Source organism: Centruroides vittatus, unplaced genomic scaffold (assembly GCF_030686945.1).
Source record: "Centruroides vittatus isolate TY-2023 unplaced genomic scaffold, ASM3068694v2 scaffold_149, whole genome shotgun sequence".
Classification (NCBI taxonomy): domain Eukaryota; kingdom Metazoa; phylum Arthropoda; class Arachnida; order Scorpiones; family Buthidae; genus Centruroides; species Centruroides vittatus.
The window spans coordinates 1,250,337-1,268,368 of NW_027122681.1; the positions used below are offsets into that span (position 1 = coordinate 1,250,337).

Below are 18,032 nucleotides of genomic sequence, written 5' to 3' on the forward strand. Positions count from 1 at the left end.
AGTAATTAAATCTTCACATAACAATAGCAAGAAAGTTAATATTTTATTTCTGATTTGTAACTGGTAATTTATACTTTTGCAACATTAAAACTTTATATTACATAAAAAATTAATACAGCATCATTTAAAAATATTTAAAATATTAAATGAAAATGCCACTAAATATATATTTTATTACTTAATTTTATGCGATATATTTTTAAAATTTGGCTTTCGATACTTACTTTACACCAAGTACACGGGACAATTTTACGATGAGATAAAACAAACAGATTCATACAAGATTTTGCACAAAATCTTTTTGAAGTACCTTCAAACTGCAAAGTAAAGGGCTGACTATTCTTTGAATCAAAAAATTTATGGCACGTGTCACAAATGGTAGTATTAATTTTGTTGGCATAACGAAACGCTGCAATACACGGTTCGCTACATAAAGCATGACTTTTCCCTTCATATCTCACCTACGATTGAAAATTACAATAATTTATGTTAGTCAGATGTACAAGATTTCATATTTTTAGAAATTCTAGTTACTTATATTTCATACGTTGTAGAGAAAAACAATATGCTTACTTGTACTTTAATTGGCGCTGTTTTGCAACAGACCGAACATTTCTGTGTTGGAGGAGTAGCAGATGCATTGTTCATCATTTCATATCTTTCCATGCACTGCTGGCTACAAAAATCTTTAAAATAACCTTTGTCGCCGACAGGAGCAAGGAAACCCTCTTGTCCACTAGATAAATCTTTTTGACAGAAGCTGCAAACCTATGAATAACCAATATGTAGTTTTTAAAATGATAAACATTTTAAAATCAATGATATTCATTAAACATTTTATTACCTTCAATCCTTTCTTAAATTCCTCTAAACATCGTCCAGAGCAAAACTGCCTTATGTCAGATCCAAATCTTACACAATATTTCCCGAGAGAAGATCGCTGTACGGCTGCTTGACAACACGTACAATGGCTACCAAGAAAAGTTTGATACTTTCCTAAACATTCCTCATTACAAAATTCCATAGTTTCCCATGTTAAACATTTTGTTCGACCTTCGATGTTGTTTTTACATTGAGAACATACTTGTTTTGGTCCATGAATCTTAAAATTAACACAAACGATATAGTTATGTTTTGAAATTAATTGTAATTTCGGTTTAAATTATCACATTAATTCCAAAAATCAAATGAAATAATCAAATATATTAATTACCTGTTGATATTTCTGCATACAGTCTTCGGAACATAACGGTTTATTTTCTCCAGTTGGAAAATATCCCTGTCCGTTTTTTATTTCCTTTTTGCACTGAGCACACATTTCGTGATTAGAAGTCAGACTACTTGAAGAACTAGTGGGAGTTAATTTCTGTTTACTACGGAAAACTTGAAAACATGTATCGGAACAAAGAAATCTAGTTTTTCCTTGAAACAGAACTTGGTATTTCAGTTTTTTTGTCTACAAAAGAAGAATTTAATTTAATTCTTATGGTTTTCTTACTTTATTTTTCTTATATAAAGATGAAGACTGAAGAACAATATATGACATTCTCATTAGAACAGCAGCAATAATAAGAACAATATATGACATTCTCATTAGAACAGCAGCAAATACTGTTAGAAAAAGATAATGTACATATCTGTCTGTCAGCATTACATAAACAAATTTATTTTGCAAGTATTGTTGACAGTATATAACTGTCCTTTTCAGGCAAAAATCACTCATAGAAAACAAAACATTCAAATTCAAGGAATAGAACCTGTACAGTTTCACGTATCTAAAAGCCTTTTACTGGTGCGCGTATCATCACTCTAAACCAAGTAACTACAAACGTTTTCAAACCTTAACGGTTCTTCTTCGGGTAATGATCCCCTAATGGAATGCACTTCGATTCAAAGTTGTGAAGAAATACGATCCGGAACGTTGTTCCCGAATCGTTACCTGGGGATCATTACCTGAAGAAGAACCATTAAGGTTTGAAAACGTTTGTAGTTACTTGGTTTAAAGTGACAATACGCGCACCGGTAAAAGGCTTTTAGATACGTGAAACTGTACTGTTCTCCGGTGTACATATTCTGACATCTTTCGAATAAAACCTGAATAGCAACTAACAATTTTTCAAATTGTTTGTCCTGCAAATGCATGGAATTTAAATTACATATAAATGTATAAAAATTACAAAAATATAATGATATGTAAAGGAATGACACTAAAAAATAAATTGGATTAAAACATAAAATACAGAATTAATATGTATGATTAATCTTTGTATTTACTAAAATTTATTAAAATATTTTTAGGTAAATGTCATTAAACTTTCTTTTAACCATAGGCAAGTAATCATTTGTAAAAATGACAAAATACAGTAGTATCTTGGTACTGGAACAATTTGGTATTCAAACACAAATTCTGAGAAAAAGAAAAAAAAATTGTTTTGTACTCAACCAAACAAATGTGACCCACTATAACAAATTTTCAATTAATAACATATCTTTATTTTATCATCCATAAAAAATTTTTATGATAAAAATAAAACAATGAGGATATTGCTGATACTTCTGATCAAGATCAACAAAAAGGCTCAGAAAAAAATTATACTTTGTAAAAAGAAAATGCCCTTGTTTAACTAAAATTAATTATTGATTGCTTTAATAAAATATATTTCTCTTAGTAACGAAAAAGATAATTATAGTTTCGTTAACTTTTGGAACTATGTTTTGCATTACTCCTTTGTTTCATATGGCATGAATTCACATAACACGACACTTTTTTGGAACATATCTACAGTGTCATGCAAGGGATACCTGTACATATTTACTCAGTGCAGCGGCTGAGCAAATATCAAATCCTGTGTTGCCAATTTAACTACTGTACTTTTCGGGTAGATCTAGCTGAAGTTTTTTGATTTTGTATTCAGCTATAAAAAACTTAAAATTTGTCTATTGTCAAATAATTTAAAATTACCGTACAATTTTTTGGAAAAAAAAAATAATAATTTGTCCAAGTTAGCAGGGTTTACTGTATACTTAATTTATTATCATTACTCAAACCTTTAACATACAGTACTGTTTTGATTTTCAGATGTTCTCAATCACCTTAAATACCCTATATAAATAAAATATACAAATCAAAACCAAAACCAAACATACTAAAATAACATTTTATAACAACAAAAATTTATATACACGTGTTGGATTTCTACATAGATTTAGATTTTAATATGAGTAGAGGTCCAACGTGCGCATTTATGTTTTCATTGTTCTGAAACATTAATAATCAAAATCAATTTGTTTGAGATGACATTCCAGCTTTTGTTCTTCATTGTCCTGAAGTAGGTTAAGATGATCGAAAACATTTGACAATTAAAACTGTACTGCATTTCAAAGGTTTGAGTAATAGTACTGTGGTTAAGACAAGTGCAGTTTTCAGAGGAGTATTTAATTCATTATTTAATTAACTTAAACCTAATCGAGTTTTAGCCCCTGCCCTGCAGAAAACAGCAAATGCAGTAGCAAATATAGAAAATAAAACAAATAAACAGAACTGAATCGAACATTTAAAACTCTGATAAATTTGTTCGTAAAGCTCTCTTGCAGCCGGCAGCAGAACAATCTGCAGATAAAAGTAAAACTTGATTTCTGGTATAACTTAATACAGAAAATAAAGCTTGTCATGTTTTTAATTAATTTTTCTAAAAGAGCAAGTTGAAATATTAGCAGCTTTATAATTTTTCCAAACTGATTTGACCGGTGATAACCGATAGAAAGCACTCTTCTCTTTGGTATTCCAATAAATGTAAGATAATTTTTACCGCGACGGCTATTTCTCAAAGCCACGCGGAAATGCAATTCGTAAATATGCGTGAGATAAAACGTACCGCATGGCATTCGGTACAAACACGACTCGACGAATCTTTCTTGACGGGTTCGGCCGATTTGGAAGATGCTTGGTCGGAAAGGTCTGGTGTTTTTTCTAATAAAGAAAATTTGAAGTTATCATATTTCTCCATAAGAATTTATTTTAACAGATTAAAGTAATTTTTAATGAATTTTAAGATTTATAAAGTGAAAATAAAATAGTAAAATTAAAAAAAAAAAAGACAAGAAACTAAGTAATTAAAATTCACACTAAATAATTTATGTATTATGCACTATTTTTCATTAAATTATTTTTAATAAATTAAATAAAAGTTCAATAATATAAAGATATCTAACTATCTCTATAGATTCAGACTTGATCATAGCTATAAATATAGAATTATATACTTAAAAATAAGCTTACTTCCTGATATGGAAGAACTAATCTTTTCGAGTTTTAAGTTATCCTTCATGCTTTCGTCTACATTATCGTAACCAAACAATCCGAGTAGTTCGTTCATGGTATCCGTTATATAACCCTGAAATATAACAAAATTAACTCTAAGTTTAATGTGTATAATTTTACCATTCTAGTTAATAGATTTATATTCAAATTTATAATAATTTGTATAATTGTTCCAATAGTTCTTAACACATTTACCGCTCCTATAGAGAGTGTTGTTTCTAGCTGTGCAAAAAAATTCCTTTTATATTTTGTTTACTTATTACAATAAGCAATTGTTGATATAAATATTAGTATAAAAGTTTTTTAAAATAGTAATATGACAATTTAAGTAGTCAAAAAATATATTTTTATTAAGTAGAATATCAATTTAAGCATTTTCACTTATATATGTACATATTTGCACGGTTTATTGTATATGAATTTAATTTTTTTTTATCATTTAGACACGGTAACAATATATTCTCTGTTAGAAATATATTATCTTTCACAATTTCCTACATATGCAGTAAAACTTGGATAATTTGACGTTGAAGAAACCATAAAAAAATTCAAATTATTCAAAAAAAATTTGAATATTGGCATTAAAAATATGTAAATAAAATACAAGGTTAATGTTACCTATGGTTCCAAGATGGCGGCCCGTCTCTGATTCCAGCAAATAGAAGAAGGGAAACAGTGGGGACGCACGTTCTAACCTAACCTATTCTAATAAATTACCATAATTATTACCAATAAAATTATTAGAATAGGTTAGGTTAGGTTAGGTTAGGTTAGAATGTCTTGCTGGAATCAGACGAGCCGCCATCTTGGAACCATAGGTAACATTAACCAAATACAATATGGTACAAGTACTGTTTTACATTACAAATTTTTAATGTTACGTAAGTATTTTTGCCAATTACATTTCTTAAAAATCTTGGATTTTTTTTAAATAAATGTATTCTGTTTGTTAAAAGCGAATTCTTCAAATTTATCGAAGGACCAAAAGCCTGCTTCGCTTACATCTTCCTATCTCTCGACAAACTGGCTTAAAGCTAAAAAAAATTTTTTAAATGGGTTGAAGCTAAGAAACGCCCTGAATACTATATTCTGGAATCTCCCAATTAACATTACTAACATTAGTGCCAGAACACATTTTACCTTAATAATGCAACTGATTTTCATAAATTTTTCACAATTTTATTTTGAATTAACATAAAAAAAGTCCAAATTAAAATAGTATTTTAGTATCCTTGCATTACGTCTGTAGGAAATTCTGGTATTTGGAGGAAATACTCGAATTATCCAAGTTCTACTGTTTAAAAAAATACAGCAAAGAAAGTGTTCAGCTGCAAGCAACTTTTCATTTTATTACTACTAATTAAATAAAGCTGAATTCTTAACTTAAAATGTTAAAGTGATGACCTAATCAATTGAACAAAGAAGAGAAATAAAACCGAAATTAGAAAACTGATGTTTTAATATAACTAATGTGATACAGGTTTTTAATCTTATTTTTCATTATTTTTAAAAGTCTACTATGAAAAACTCATCAGTGCTTTTAATTACTTTATTTCATTATACTTCAAATGAGAATTAAAAGTTTTAACTTAAATTTTCTAATAATTCTAGGTATTAATATAAATACAAAGTTGGATATGCTCTTTTTTTTAAAATTCTGTCTGCCTTGCGGGCATTAAAAGGGTCTTTACTCAAGCCAATCATAGGTTCTGCTAGACAGCAAGGAAAGGAGGACGGGCAGTGCCGAGACAGACCACTCTCTAAAAAATTCCAAGAGTTTTTTGGCTGCCGGGATCTGACACCTGGTTCCGAGAGATGTAGGCCGACGTCTTAACTGCCCCAACGACTTTGCATATGACAAAACTATGAATAAACCTAATCCGTAGATCTGTGGTTTAATATTCCAACAGCGATAAAATGCAAGTAAATGAACATCGTAATTTTTCTTACTTTTATTTCAGCTTCACTTTCCTTTTTTTTCTCTTCTTCGTTAATTGCAGACGAATCCTTCTCTTCAAAATTTATTTCTTGGTTCACTTCCTCTTTTGAGTGATTTTTATCTTCCGCAGTTTCTGACGTCTAAAAATATAATTCATTAATACAGTTAATTAATTCAAAATTTCTTGATCAGTTTACAATTTTTTGAAATTATTATAAAGTAAAGTAATAACATCTAAAGACATATTACTTATTTATTGTAAAATATTCTTTTATATTCAGTACTGGTAACATACATTTTTCCAGAAATGGTGCTTGTGTCGATCATGTCTGGGAAAATGGCAAGCTACACTGATGCAGAGAAAGCAGTCTTCATATTAAAAATTCATGAAGCAAGTAAGTCAGGCACTCAAACGTAGCAATGGTTTCTTATGTGTTGTGTTCTTAATGTATCAGTTATAGAAATAGATAGATAAAAAACTCACGCCAAAATTTGTATAGACTCTTGATAATTACCGCCGAGTTCAGCGTTAATACGGCGTTTGTTAACGCTGAACTCTGCACTAATTATTAAGAGTTTATGTATCAGTTTATTTATCATATGAATGTTGGTAAAGATTTCCTTTATAAAATCTTGTTAAATTGTTAACTGTACAACAATTTTTATTGTGATTTTGTATTGGTCCACAGATCCTCTATAGCTGATGATAATACATTCAAAAATGATGTGGGCATTATGAAGCATCATAAACACAAATATAAAATACCTTTTCAAAAAACACCATTATTACTGTTTAAATGAATTAACTTGTTTCAGCTGCATTATATTCGCAAGCTAACTTTTTCAGATTTTTACATCTTGAAACCTGGGTGCGCGTTAGATTCAATGGTACATCAGAATTGAGAAAACATGGCACTAAAGACAAAATTAAAATACAAGGCTAAGACCTTCTAGTCAAGTAAAAAATCTACAGCTGAACTTTAGTGTTTTCACTTGACTAGAAAGTTTCATAAAACTGATACAAAGCAAAGATTTTGCAGCAAATTATGTGAAAAATTAATTATACCAAGTTCATGTAACTATGTCATATTTATAAGTGCAATGATAAAGAATTAATTTGATGGAACAGGGCACTAACTTTGTACAAGTTACATGATTTGTTTTATTTTTTGCCCATTGTAATAGACATGATCTACATTTGGGTTAGTCAGAAAATGAAGAATGGGATCAAACATATCTGGATCAGACCATCCAAATGAAATTCTTCATACTCTAAACCAGGGGTCGGCAACCTTTCGGCGGTGTTGTGCCAAACATAAGTTATAGTCTTATTCCGAGTGCTGACATGATTCTACCATGTTTATTATATATGTTATCCAAATTAGTCTGGTTGTAACGGACTTCAAAAATGTATAATTTTGAAATTAAATTGTTAATTGAATTATGTTCTTACATGAATAACATGTAGATGGTGACGCGGAATGTAAACGCATGCACTGTAATAGAAATATACAAACAAAAGATTCATTTTTACTGTAGTATGGCCTTCGCTGAACTATGTCTTTCATTTAAATGTGTAATCAATAATTAAAATATAATTTTTACTTCATTTCTATTTAATTAGAGTGCCACTGAAAATTGTCCCGTGTGCCACGTTTGGCGCACAGACCATAGATTGCCGACCCCTGCTCTAAACCAATGATGAGTCTCCATAACTCTCTCTCAAAGAGGCAGACAAATGCCTCTTTGCTATCTAGTGATGTGAAAACCATCGTAACTGTAGGAATTCGAAGTGTATCTAATACAGTTGACCCTCTGCATCTGCAGATTCAACCAAATGCAAACTGAAAATATTTTTAAAAACTTCAGAATGTTCCGAAAAAAGAAAATGTTACATCATTACTGACATATACTATGTAATTAAATCTATAATGGTGGCATCTGCAAGACATTATTCCTTAAACAATAGAGTAAAACAATTATCTATGTAGCAATTACATTGTATTAAGTATTATAAGTAATCCAGAAATGATTTAAAGTTTACAGGAGGATAAAAGATATGGGGAATCATATGCACTATGCCATTTTATATAAGAGACTTGAGCATACGCGAGTCCTGGGACCAATTTGCACGTACCAAGGAATGAATGTACATGGAACTAACTTTAATTTAAAGTCAGTCTGCTGATTTATGTTCTAATTAAGCTACAACCAAATTATAATAATCTAAAATATGTCAGCAATAACTGAAAACAAATTTTCTACCTTTCTTTTTTTAAATTCAGAATTTTAGTTTCATTTAAACTGTAGATTTCCTTAAAAAAATGAATAGTTCTAATTTAATTTATTTAAATTTAAAACATATGTAATATAAATTTATACCTTTTTATCAGAAGTGCTGTCTTTGCTTTTTTCTAAAGTACAGTCTTCATTTGAAGATTCTACTGAATTCATTTTCTCCTCTTCACATTCTGACATGACTTCTTTATCTACTTTTTGTTCACATTTTGCATTTTCAGATTTATCTTCTTTGGTTTCTACACTGTCGCCGTCATTTTCTGGCCTTGTATTTTCTACTTCCATTGGTTCTTCATTAAAATTTTGTTCTACACTACTTACTTCCATTAACTCTTCACAACTCTGTTTTTCACTACTAATATCTACTGACTCTTTACAATTTTGTTTTGCATCACTTTCTTCAACTGACTCTTCGCAATTTTGTTCTATACTTTCTGCTTCCGCCGATTCGTCGCCACTCCGCTTTACGCTGCTAATTTCTAATTCTTCGGGAATTTGTTTTGCATCGCTCGTTTCCACCAACTCTTTGCAAATCTCTTTTATTTCATTTATGTCCATTGGCTCTTCATGACTCTGTTTTAAATCTTCTTGGTTACATTTTTCTTTGGTAAGTGTCTCTGTTTGATTATTTTCGTTGCCATCTTCGGTAAGCAGGTTTTCATTATTTATTTCTGTCTTAGTTACTGGGCTTGATTGCACTATATTTTTATTTTCGTTTTCATTAACACAATTAACAGGATTTACTAAGCGACCTTCTGCTGAATCAGTTTTGAATTCTGCTGTGGCTTCTGAACTGCAAACTGGTTTCTCTGGTTCTTCTTCTTCCTGAATTGTCTTACAAGTGGTTTCCGAGAGAATAAATTCCTCCTTCGGTAAACCATTCTTTCCAATATTACTTCCACTATCATCACTCAACCAAGGTTCATTTTGTCTAACTTCACTTATAGTAATTAAACATGGACTGGATTCACGGGGGCAAGATAAATTTTCGTTTTCTTCTTTGTCGCTTTTACTGGCCTGAAAAGATTCATTGTGCACGCTTTGATCTCTACATTCTGAACTGTTCTCAAACGATTCTGAATCGTCTTCAACGGAGTCGACTATGATCCACGGTTCATTTCCCGAAATTTCTTCTAAAGTACTTTCACACATCTCGGCAGGATCTCTCGAATCAACGTCATCACAATTCTCGTAAGACTCGTTGCAGTAGTCCTTATTATCGGAAGTTATTTCCTCACAGTTTCTATCATCTTCATTTAACGGTGTGATAACAGATACATGAGGATATAACTCTGCACTTCCGGCTGATTCTACAGTTCTATTCTGTATATTTGTACAAGTCTCTGGTGGAGGAGGAGGTGAACATGCATCTTTTTCCAAGTTTGGAGAAGTGTGTTCATCCTATTAAAATAAATAAATAAAATTTTGTTTTAATGACGATTATAATTTTTATATTTAAATTATATCAGTTAAATATCAATTAAACTTCATTTATCATTGTTCTGTTATGTACAGATTTTATAATTTTTGATATACAGTAAGACCCCACTTAATGCTGATTCGATATAACACAGTCTGCTCAAAGCCTTAAAAAAGCTCAAAATTTATGCTGATTTAAAAATTATTGTGTCATTTCATTGATTCATATATAATATGATTATCCCCAAACACGAATCAATCGGCAAAAGGTGGCAATTCATCGTAGCACTGTACTTCCCTTAAATCTATGTTTGTTTGGCGCAATTTTGGAAAAAATATAACATTGCGGATGCCATAGGCAATATCAACTTCGCTTGGAAAGAATTAACTGATAGATGCATGAACGAAGCGTGGAAGAAGTTATGGCCGAAGGTATCCAAGAATTCTCAATGAGAAGAGCCTATCACGGTCAACTTAATTGATACAGCAGGACTAGGAGATGTAGACGTGCAGGATATTGAGGAGTTACTGCAAGTTTCTGGTGAAAGCCTTACCAAAGACGACCTTCAAGAACTGGCAGAACAAGGAAATCGTGTAGAACTGGAAAATAGAGATTCTGAAAATAAAGTACCTAAACAACTTGTTACAGATTTCTCTAGTAAAAGTTTGGTAACCGAAATCGTTGATCAAATTATAGCAAATGATCCAGATTTTGAAAGGAGTGCAAAAGCAAAACAAGGCGTTTTGGATGCAATCTTCTGCTACCGACATTTGCTTAAGAAAAGAAAAAGAAAGCGATAAATGAAACTACACGACTTTATCGCAAAAAAACAAAAATTTCGGAAAAGCCAGGACCTTCATCACAAAATATGAACTTTACATTTCTGTGTGTATATGTTTGTGTGTTATTTAACATATATTTTTATGCAAATTAATATAAAACCAACTTAAAATTATAGTAAAATCTGTTTATTTTTAGTTGCGTTACCTTTTCCCTATTTACTCTATGTTAAAATGATCTCGTTTAACGCTGTTTTGCTTAGCACTTTGTCATCCAGGAACGCATTCCCCGTATTAAGCAGGGTCTTACTGTATATACAATTCAGTTTTTACACAGATTTTTTACACGATTTTGAACTGATTTTTTTAAAAACTCCATTTGATATTTTCCTCTTTAATAAAACAAAAATTTGTATTAATCCTATTTATATATCAAAACCACAACAGCCCTAATTCGAACCTCCAAATTAGAACTAATGTGATCTAACAAAAATTTTTCAAGAAATTTTATCTTTTGAATTGTCAATATTTAGTTACAGTAAAGCTCAATATAATGGACCATCAAAAGACTGAAGAGATTGGTTCATTATAATGAAAGTCTGTTTTATCACGACTGTTTGTTATTACAGACTTTTCCATTACATTGAAAAGTCCATTACTATAGAGTAGAATTGTGTTAAAATGGATCTTGAGAACAGACCTATAAAAAATATTTGTAATTTGCAGGGCTGTGGAGTCGAAGTCGTGGAGTTTTGTTATTTTAGCCGGAGTCGGAGTCGTCAAAAATCCCCCGACTCCAACTCCTTTTCACTTTCCCAACTTGTTTTGTATATAAAAAACGAAAAAGTATTTTAATCATGTCACATTTGACTCTCCGAGTTTTATTGCAAATCTATACGTTTGGAGATCTCTTTAACCCAAAAAATGTCAAATAAAGGGAAAAATTTGCACATCCACGCGCATATGTTGGCGTCTAATTTCTTTATTCTGCTCTGAACTATTAAACAATACCTCAGAATGAGTAAAGTTTAAGAAACAAAATTTGGCACAGTAGCGTGTGTATAAAGGGCATTAATGGTATTAAATTTTGGTTCTCTATTAAAGGTCGACAGGGTAGAAGGGGTCACGTGTCATATCTCCAGGGTGGTCGGACTTGATGAATATTTTACTCGTTATTAGCATTCACAATCTTATAATATAATCGAGATGGGTTAATAATAATAATAATACTGTAATAATAATGATAAGCTCAAAGTTCAAACAGTTAAGAGTTGAAATTTGGTACACAGTTAGGATACATCATAAGAATGTACACTAAGGAATTTTTCGAAATTCCTCTTGTGGAGGGAAGAGGGAGAGGGTTAAGGATTACCCTGAAGAACTCCATTTCTACCGTGCTATTTTAGATGCGGTATTTTGCGTTTTCGTGAAAAATCAAACATACTTTTAGACTCATCTAAAAATTCTCTAATTAGTCTCGGAAGAGAGAGGACCTAATTCTTGCACCCAGCGAAAATGGGTAAAATCGGCTATAATCTAAATATCTTAATCTTCATTATTGTTACTTTATGCGTGAGCATCATCTGGCTCATCTGCTAGTGTTTTTTATATTTTTGTTTATAAAACTTGTCTCTACCTTCAAAACTAAGCTTGAGTTCTAATATGAAAACAGACAGAAAAAGAAATCGTACAAAATTTGAAGATGATATTTATTATGCACTGGAAAAAATAAATCACATTGACCACTCTTCAAGTTTGGATGTTAAAACGGCAATACTGCACTATCCAGACATTATCCAAAATACAACATTGATTATCACAGCATTGTCACCAACCGAGTTTCGGTAGAGCGTTTATTTTCCGCTCTTAAAATTATTAAATATGATTTAAGAACTTCAGTGAATGCTGACTTAATAGAAGTGATTTTTTTTTTGTAAGGAGTAATTCAGTTTATAACAGAGATGGAAAAAAATAAATTAAACAACATGGCAAAATAAGCAACCTCTTTTTTTTTTTTTTACCAGTCTAAATGTTAGAGAGGAGGGTATTGTGGAATAGTCGGGAAATATGGAATACCGAGGTTTCGGCCCTGTTTGTTGCTGCTATCACTTGGGAATACCATAAACTACTCAAGAAAGACTCCTATGATGCAGTGCAGTGAGAGTTGACTGCTTGTTGTTGTCGTACTACACACTACAGAATAAAGTGTGTTTTGTGATTTTTAAGAGTTTTGCAAGCAAGTTTTCAAACATTTTAACCTACTAACACACATGTGACTTGAACATTGATGTTAAGCATAATGTACACTAAAAGAATTGTAGTTTGTTATACTGTGGCCGTTTTTTAGCTGACAGTGTTTTGTTCATCAGTGTAAAGGTTCATTTTCCAAGATGGCGTGTCGGGTATTATGGAATACTAGGTATTTCATAATACCCGACGTAAAAGTATAGTATTCCATATAACTGGAAAACGAAGATGCTGAATGTATCTTCTGTAACAGAAAATTCTCCGAAGATCGACGAGGGGAAATTTGGATTCAATGCTTCAGCTGTTCTCTGTGGGCTTACCTTGACTGTACCGAGCAGAGAAAGAAAATTATATCTGTGACTTTGTAAATAGACTCGAAGCAGAAATGACATGCACATAATCTTAAAAATGTGGTTTTTTAGTTAAAAATAACTATGTTTTATGAGGTATAATTAGTTTTTAAATGGTTTAAACCACCTATTCCATATTACCCGACTATTCCATAATAACCTCCATTTGTGACTTTTTATAAATATATTTTTTTTTACAAGTGACAGTTCATTACAACTAGTTATAGTATGTACTCATGATGATTTTGCAGAATTTAATCAAAAACCAGTAAAGTCATTTTTAGAAATGTAAATGGTATTCCATAATACCCTCCTCTCCTTTATACTTCTCATTCTTGACTTAGTTTAATGTATCTGTATACTTACATATTATCCAATATACTCGTATATTATGTATTGTACAACATTTTTATTAAACTAATTTGTTTGTATAAGAATGTATTTACTATTTTTATTCATATACGTTTACCAAATACCAATGCCATCATCAAACAAGTCAATAAATGAACTTATATATTCAGTAGATGTGTCAAATTTTAATGTTTAATTAATTTTTTTAAATTGTTTTATTTTGTATTTTTTTTTTAAAATAATCAGAATCGTCGTCATTATTACTTTTCCGGCTATTATACAGTAAGGCCTATAACAAAGGAAAAGAACGACGATCAGTCAAAAAATGATTTTCTCAGAATTTTACGCTTTTGGACTCGGAAAGCCTCGAAACATAGAGAAGTGCAAAAGCATTCGGGTTTTTTCTGTACTCACGGGTGTTAGAATGTGTATCAACCGATTTAGTTCAACCATTTTCAAGCTTAATAACTCCTGTGTTAAACCATCCGACTCCGATTCAAAATCGTGCCTCCCATAGAGTCTAACATTCGTACATACAGGAAAAAACCCGAATCTTTTGCAAGTCTCGACATTTCGAGGTGCCCCAAGTGCAAAAATTTAGGGTGGGATCATTTTTTGAACTATCGCTACACTTTTCCTCTGTTATATATAACAACAGAAAAGTAAAATTATTGCATTGACTCATTACTTAGAGGCATATTTTAGCTTTGGAATAAAAAAGTTTCTACGTTCTATCTTTATTAGAACAATATTTATTGATGCTAATATTCTGAGGTCACATGATGACATCAGAATTTTCGGGCCTACTTTGTTAACAAGTCCGCCCTTGGTTGGAGTCAGGGTCGAATCATAAGAAAAAATCGGAGTCAGAGTCGTGTAAAAATCTACCGACTCCACAGCCCTGGTAATTTGTGTATGTTTTTTTCATGTCCACATGCCAAACCAATGTATTTTTACATTATTTCAGTAGATCTGTTACCACAAAATTATGGGGATTCTACTGTATATACACTGAGTGGCCAAAAAATTAGAGACACCCTCTAATAACAAGTTGGTCCACCTTTAGCTCTGATCACAGCCGATATTCTTCTAGGCATGGACTCAATAAGTTGCTGATACCATTGCTGAGGAATGTTGGCCCATGCTGACATAATGGCAGCTCTAAGTTGGGTCAAATTGGATGATGGCGTTTCCAAGCTTTGAAGTGTTCTTTTGACTTCGTCCCACAAATGCTCCATAGGATTGAGGTCAGAAGACTGAGCTGGCCATTCAAGCACGTTAAACTCTGATTGATGTTCCTCAAACCAATTTGAGACTGATCGAGCAGAGTGGCAAGGTGCATCGTCCTGCTGAAAGTGACCATCTCCATCAGGGAATATTACAGCCATAAACAAGTGTACGTGATTGGCAACGATGTTGAGGTAAGCTGTGCTATTCAGAGATGTGTCCACAAATATTAAGGAACCCAGCGTACTCCATGAAAACATTCCCCAGACCAAAATTCCACCGCCACCAGCCTGAAGAGTTGTCATTTGGCAGGAGGGGGTCCATGAATTCATGCTGTTTGCACCATATTCTGATCCTGTCATCTGCATGATGGAGCAGGAAATGAGATTCATTGGACCAGGCTACTTTTTCCAGTCCTCAAGTGACCAATTTCGTCATTCCTTAGCCCACAACAGCTGCCTTTTCCCTATTTTTCTGTTTTTTCTGTCATACCAAAGGCACTCTTGATGGTCTCCTGCTGCTAAAGCCAATCTTGTTGTTTGTTGGGATATGCTTTGTGATGCACTTGCATTGAATTCAGTTGTAATTTGTCATGTTGTAGCCCTTCTGTTGTAGCAGATAATGCACGCTAATCGCCTTTCACCTGTCTTTTTCATCAGCCTTTCTCAACCAGAATTGTTCTTATCACTTGGAGTTTTTTTCCTCAACTGCCACTCCCTAAACACCCGAGATACTGTTGGGCAAGAAAATCCTAAAAAAGTTGTTGTTTCAGAGGTGCTGGCATCAGCTCTTCTTACATCGATGATCATCCCTTGTTCAAAGTCACTTAAATCTTCCATCTTACCCATTTTGACATTAACTTCTGAATTAACTACGTTGACTGAAGCTAAGCATTCCTTATATAAGCAACTCTACATTGTTACATCACTATTGGACAGGTTTACTTTCAAATAAGGAGTGTCTCTAAGTTTTTGGCCACTCAGTGTAGTAATATCAACTCATCCATTATTGTATTGATATTGTGGACAAAATTTCAGTTGTAAAGTATGTAAGCATGATTTTTATTAAACTTGTAAAAGCAATATATCTATCGATAAATCTAAAATATAAGTCTACAGCTTTTCATTTTCTTTTACGATCCACAGCTTTGCTTTACACAACAAATCCAAGACCCATCACACACAGAAAACAAAACCAAAATTAATCAAAAAATGAAACAAACTAGATGTAATGTTAAAATCTACATGGATTGTTAAAAAATGAATTTTACATTACTTTTGCATTTATTTTTTGGAAACAAACTAAATAAAACGACGACTACTACAAAATAAATAAAGTGATGACTGCAACAAAATAAAATAGCGAATGAAAAGTCCATAATAAGAAAAGGACAGTGGACTTCAGGACTCGAAAAATAGTCTGTAATAGTGAGAATCTGTTATAATGGATTCTGCAAGTGAGTTTTCTTCTAATTTTCCTATACCTCCAACCAGACCAACATCAGCTGTCTGTAATAACGCAAAGTCTGTTATATCGAGTTTTTACTGTACTGTACATGTAATTTTCAAATGAAAATCACATAAACAAGTTCAAAACAATAAGAAGATTAATAAGACAGTCACAAACCGAAAAATTCCTTTACAAAAAATTTACATTGACGACACTGACATCAACATCATCGATTGTGCTTTATTTCTATCGTCATGACAAATCCAAACTATGACTCATAGTTATAAAAATACTTTAAATAAAAGATCCTCTATTGAAGCACTATTTTTACATTTCTCATTTAAGGAAAAGAAGTAATCTACATTATATATTTTACAAATTGGTTGATGAAACTCTTAACAGATAACATCATATTCTATGTAAAATTAATATAACTGTGGACAAAATCTTACCAATAAATTAATAACAGTACACAATATGTACAAAACCCAGACAATTCATTAAGACCAAATACTCTTTCTGAATTTATATACAGGGTGGGCCAGCGAAAACGAAATGGCAAAGTGTTCGTGTTCGTCCAAGCAAATCGCTTGGACAGGTCGATTTTACTCTCGAGGGGACATCTTTTTAAATAAAGTTTTTGCGATTCTGAATACAACAGACAACAATAAATTTTAAAAACTCATTTATTTTGTATTAACTAAACAAACATTTATTTCGAAAAAAATGTTTGTTTAGTTAATATTCAGAATCGCAAAAACTTTATTGCATAAGATGTCCCCTCGAGAGTAAAATCGACCTGTCCGAGTGATTTGCTTGGACGAACACGAACACTCTGCCGTTTCGTTTTCGCTGGCCCACTCTGTATAATAAATTTCCATGCTGTGGGAACTGTCTTCCCTGCACAAACCTTCTTGAATCTGGAAAAATTAATTTTGTAATTTATGAATAATTAAAGTATGCTGCTTAATTTGCAATAGAAAAGTTCCATTTATTGCATCTGAAAGTTTTACTTCTCTAGTAAGGTAATTGAAGAATCAGGTCACCCATGTAATGTCTTGTAACTGTGAAGAAAGTGGAGATTTATAGGAAGGAGATTAATTACTTATGCCTAAATGAAGAGATGCAAACATCTCCCACAGCATGGTAGTTAGTTTATTATATATATATACATACATACACATATAAACCTCACAAAACCCAATAACTTTGTTAAGCCAAAACAACCACCAGATTACATTGAACTGCTCTTCTGCATTTATATTTAATTAATTACTAAATAATTTGTCACTAGAGAGAGGCATTAGGTGTCATCTCTTATTAAATTTAATAATTATAATTAAATTAATATTTATTAAATAATTTAAATATTCTGGAAGAAAAGAATCATCCCGGAGTATGACTCAAACCTGCAACTCCTGCTTACAGTGCAGATGCATTGCCAGTTACACTACCTGAGCCTCCAGTCTGATCTCCTCTTCCAGACATATTTAAATATGATATACCCATCCTCAGTTACATATGGTGCCAACTGGGGATGCCTTCAGCACTCTCGTCCTATAAACTCCTACTCATGGTACTCAGCCAGCCATTGCTCAACCCAGTATATGGTATGAGTTTATAAGACAAGGGTGCTGAAGGCATCCCCAGT

At 32.0% G+C, this 18,032-nt stretch overlaps 1 protein-coding gene across 1 annotated transcript in view; it reads right to left on the reverse strand.

Annotated features, from left to right (window-relative positions):
- Nucleotides 1–18,032, reverse strand: part of LOC136987313 (zinc finger MYM-type protein 3-like) — a 52,320-nt gene that overhangs the window by 10,895 nt on the left and 23,393 nt on the right. Inside the window, exons 2-9 of the mRNA XM_067285042.1 lie at nucleotides 8,643–9,959; nucleotides 6,272–6,400; nucleotides 4,280–4,394; nucleotides 3,876–3,970; nucleotides 1,214–1,456; nucleotides 845–1,102; nucleotides 574–768; nucleotides 225–461 (exon numbers count right to left, since the gene is read on the reverse strand). Of these exons, the coding sequence (XP_067141143.1) occupies nucleotides 225–461; nucleotides 574–768; nucleotides 845–1,102; nucleotides 1,214–1,456; nucleotides 3,876–3,970; nucleotides 4,280–4,394; nucleotides 6,272–6,400; nucleotides 8,643–9,959 (2,589 nt within the window). The remainder of the gene's footprint in view (nucleotides 1–224; nucleotides 462–573; nucleotides 769–844; nucleotides 1,103–1,213; nucleotides 1,457–3,875; nucleotides 3,971–4,279; nucleotides 4,395–6,271; nucleotides 6,401–8,642; nucleotides 9,960–18,032) is intronic.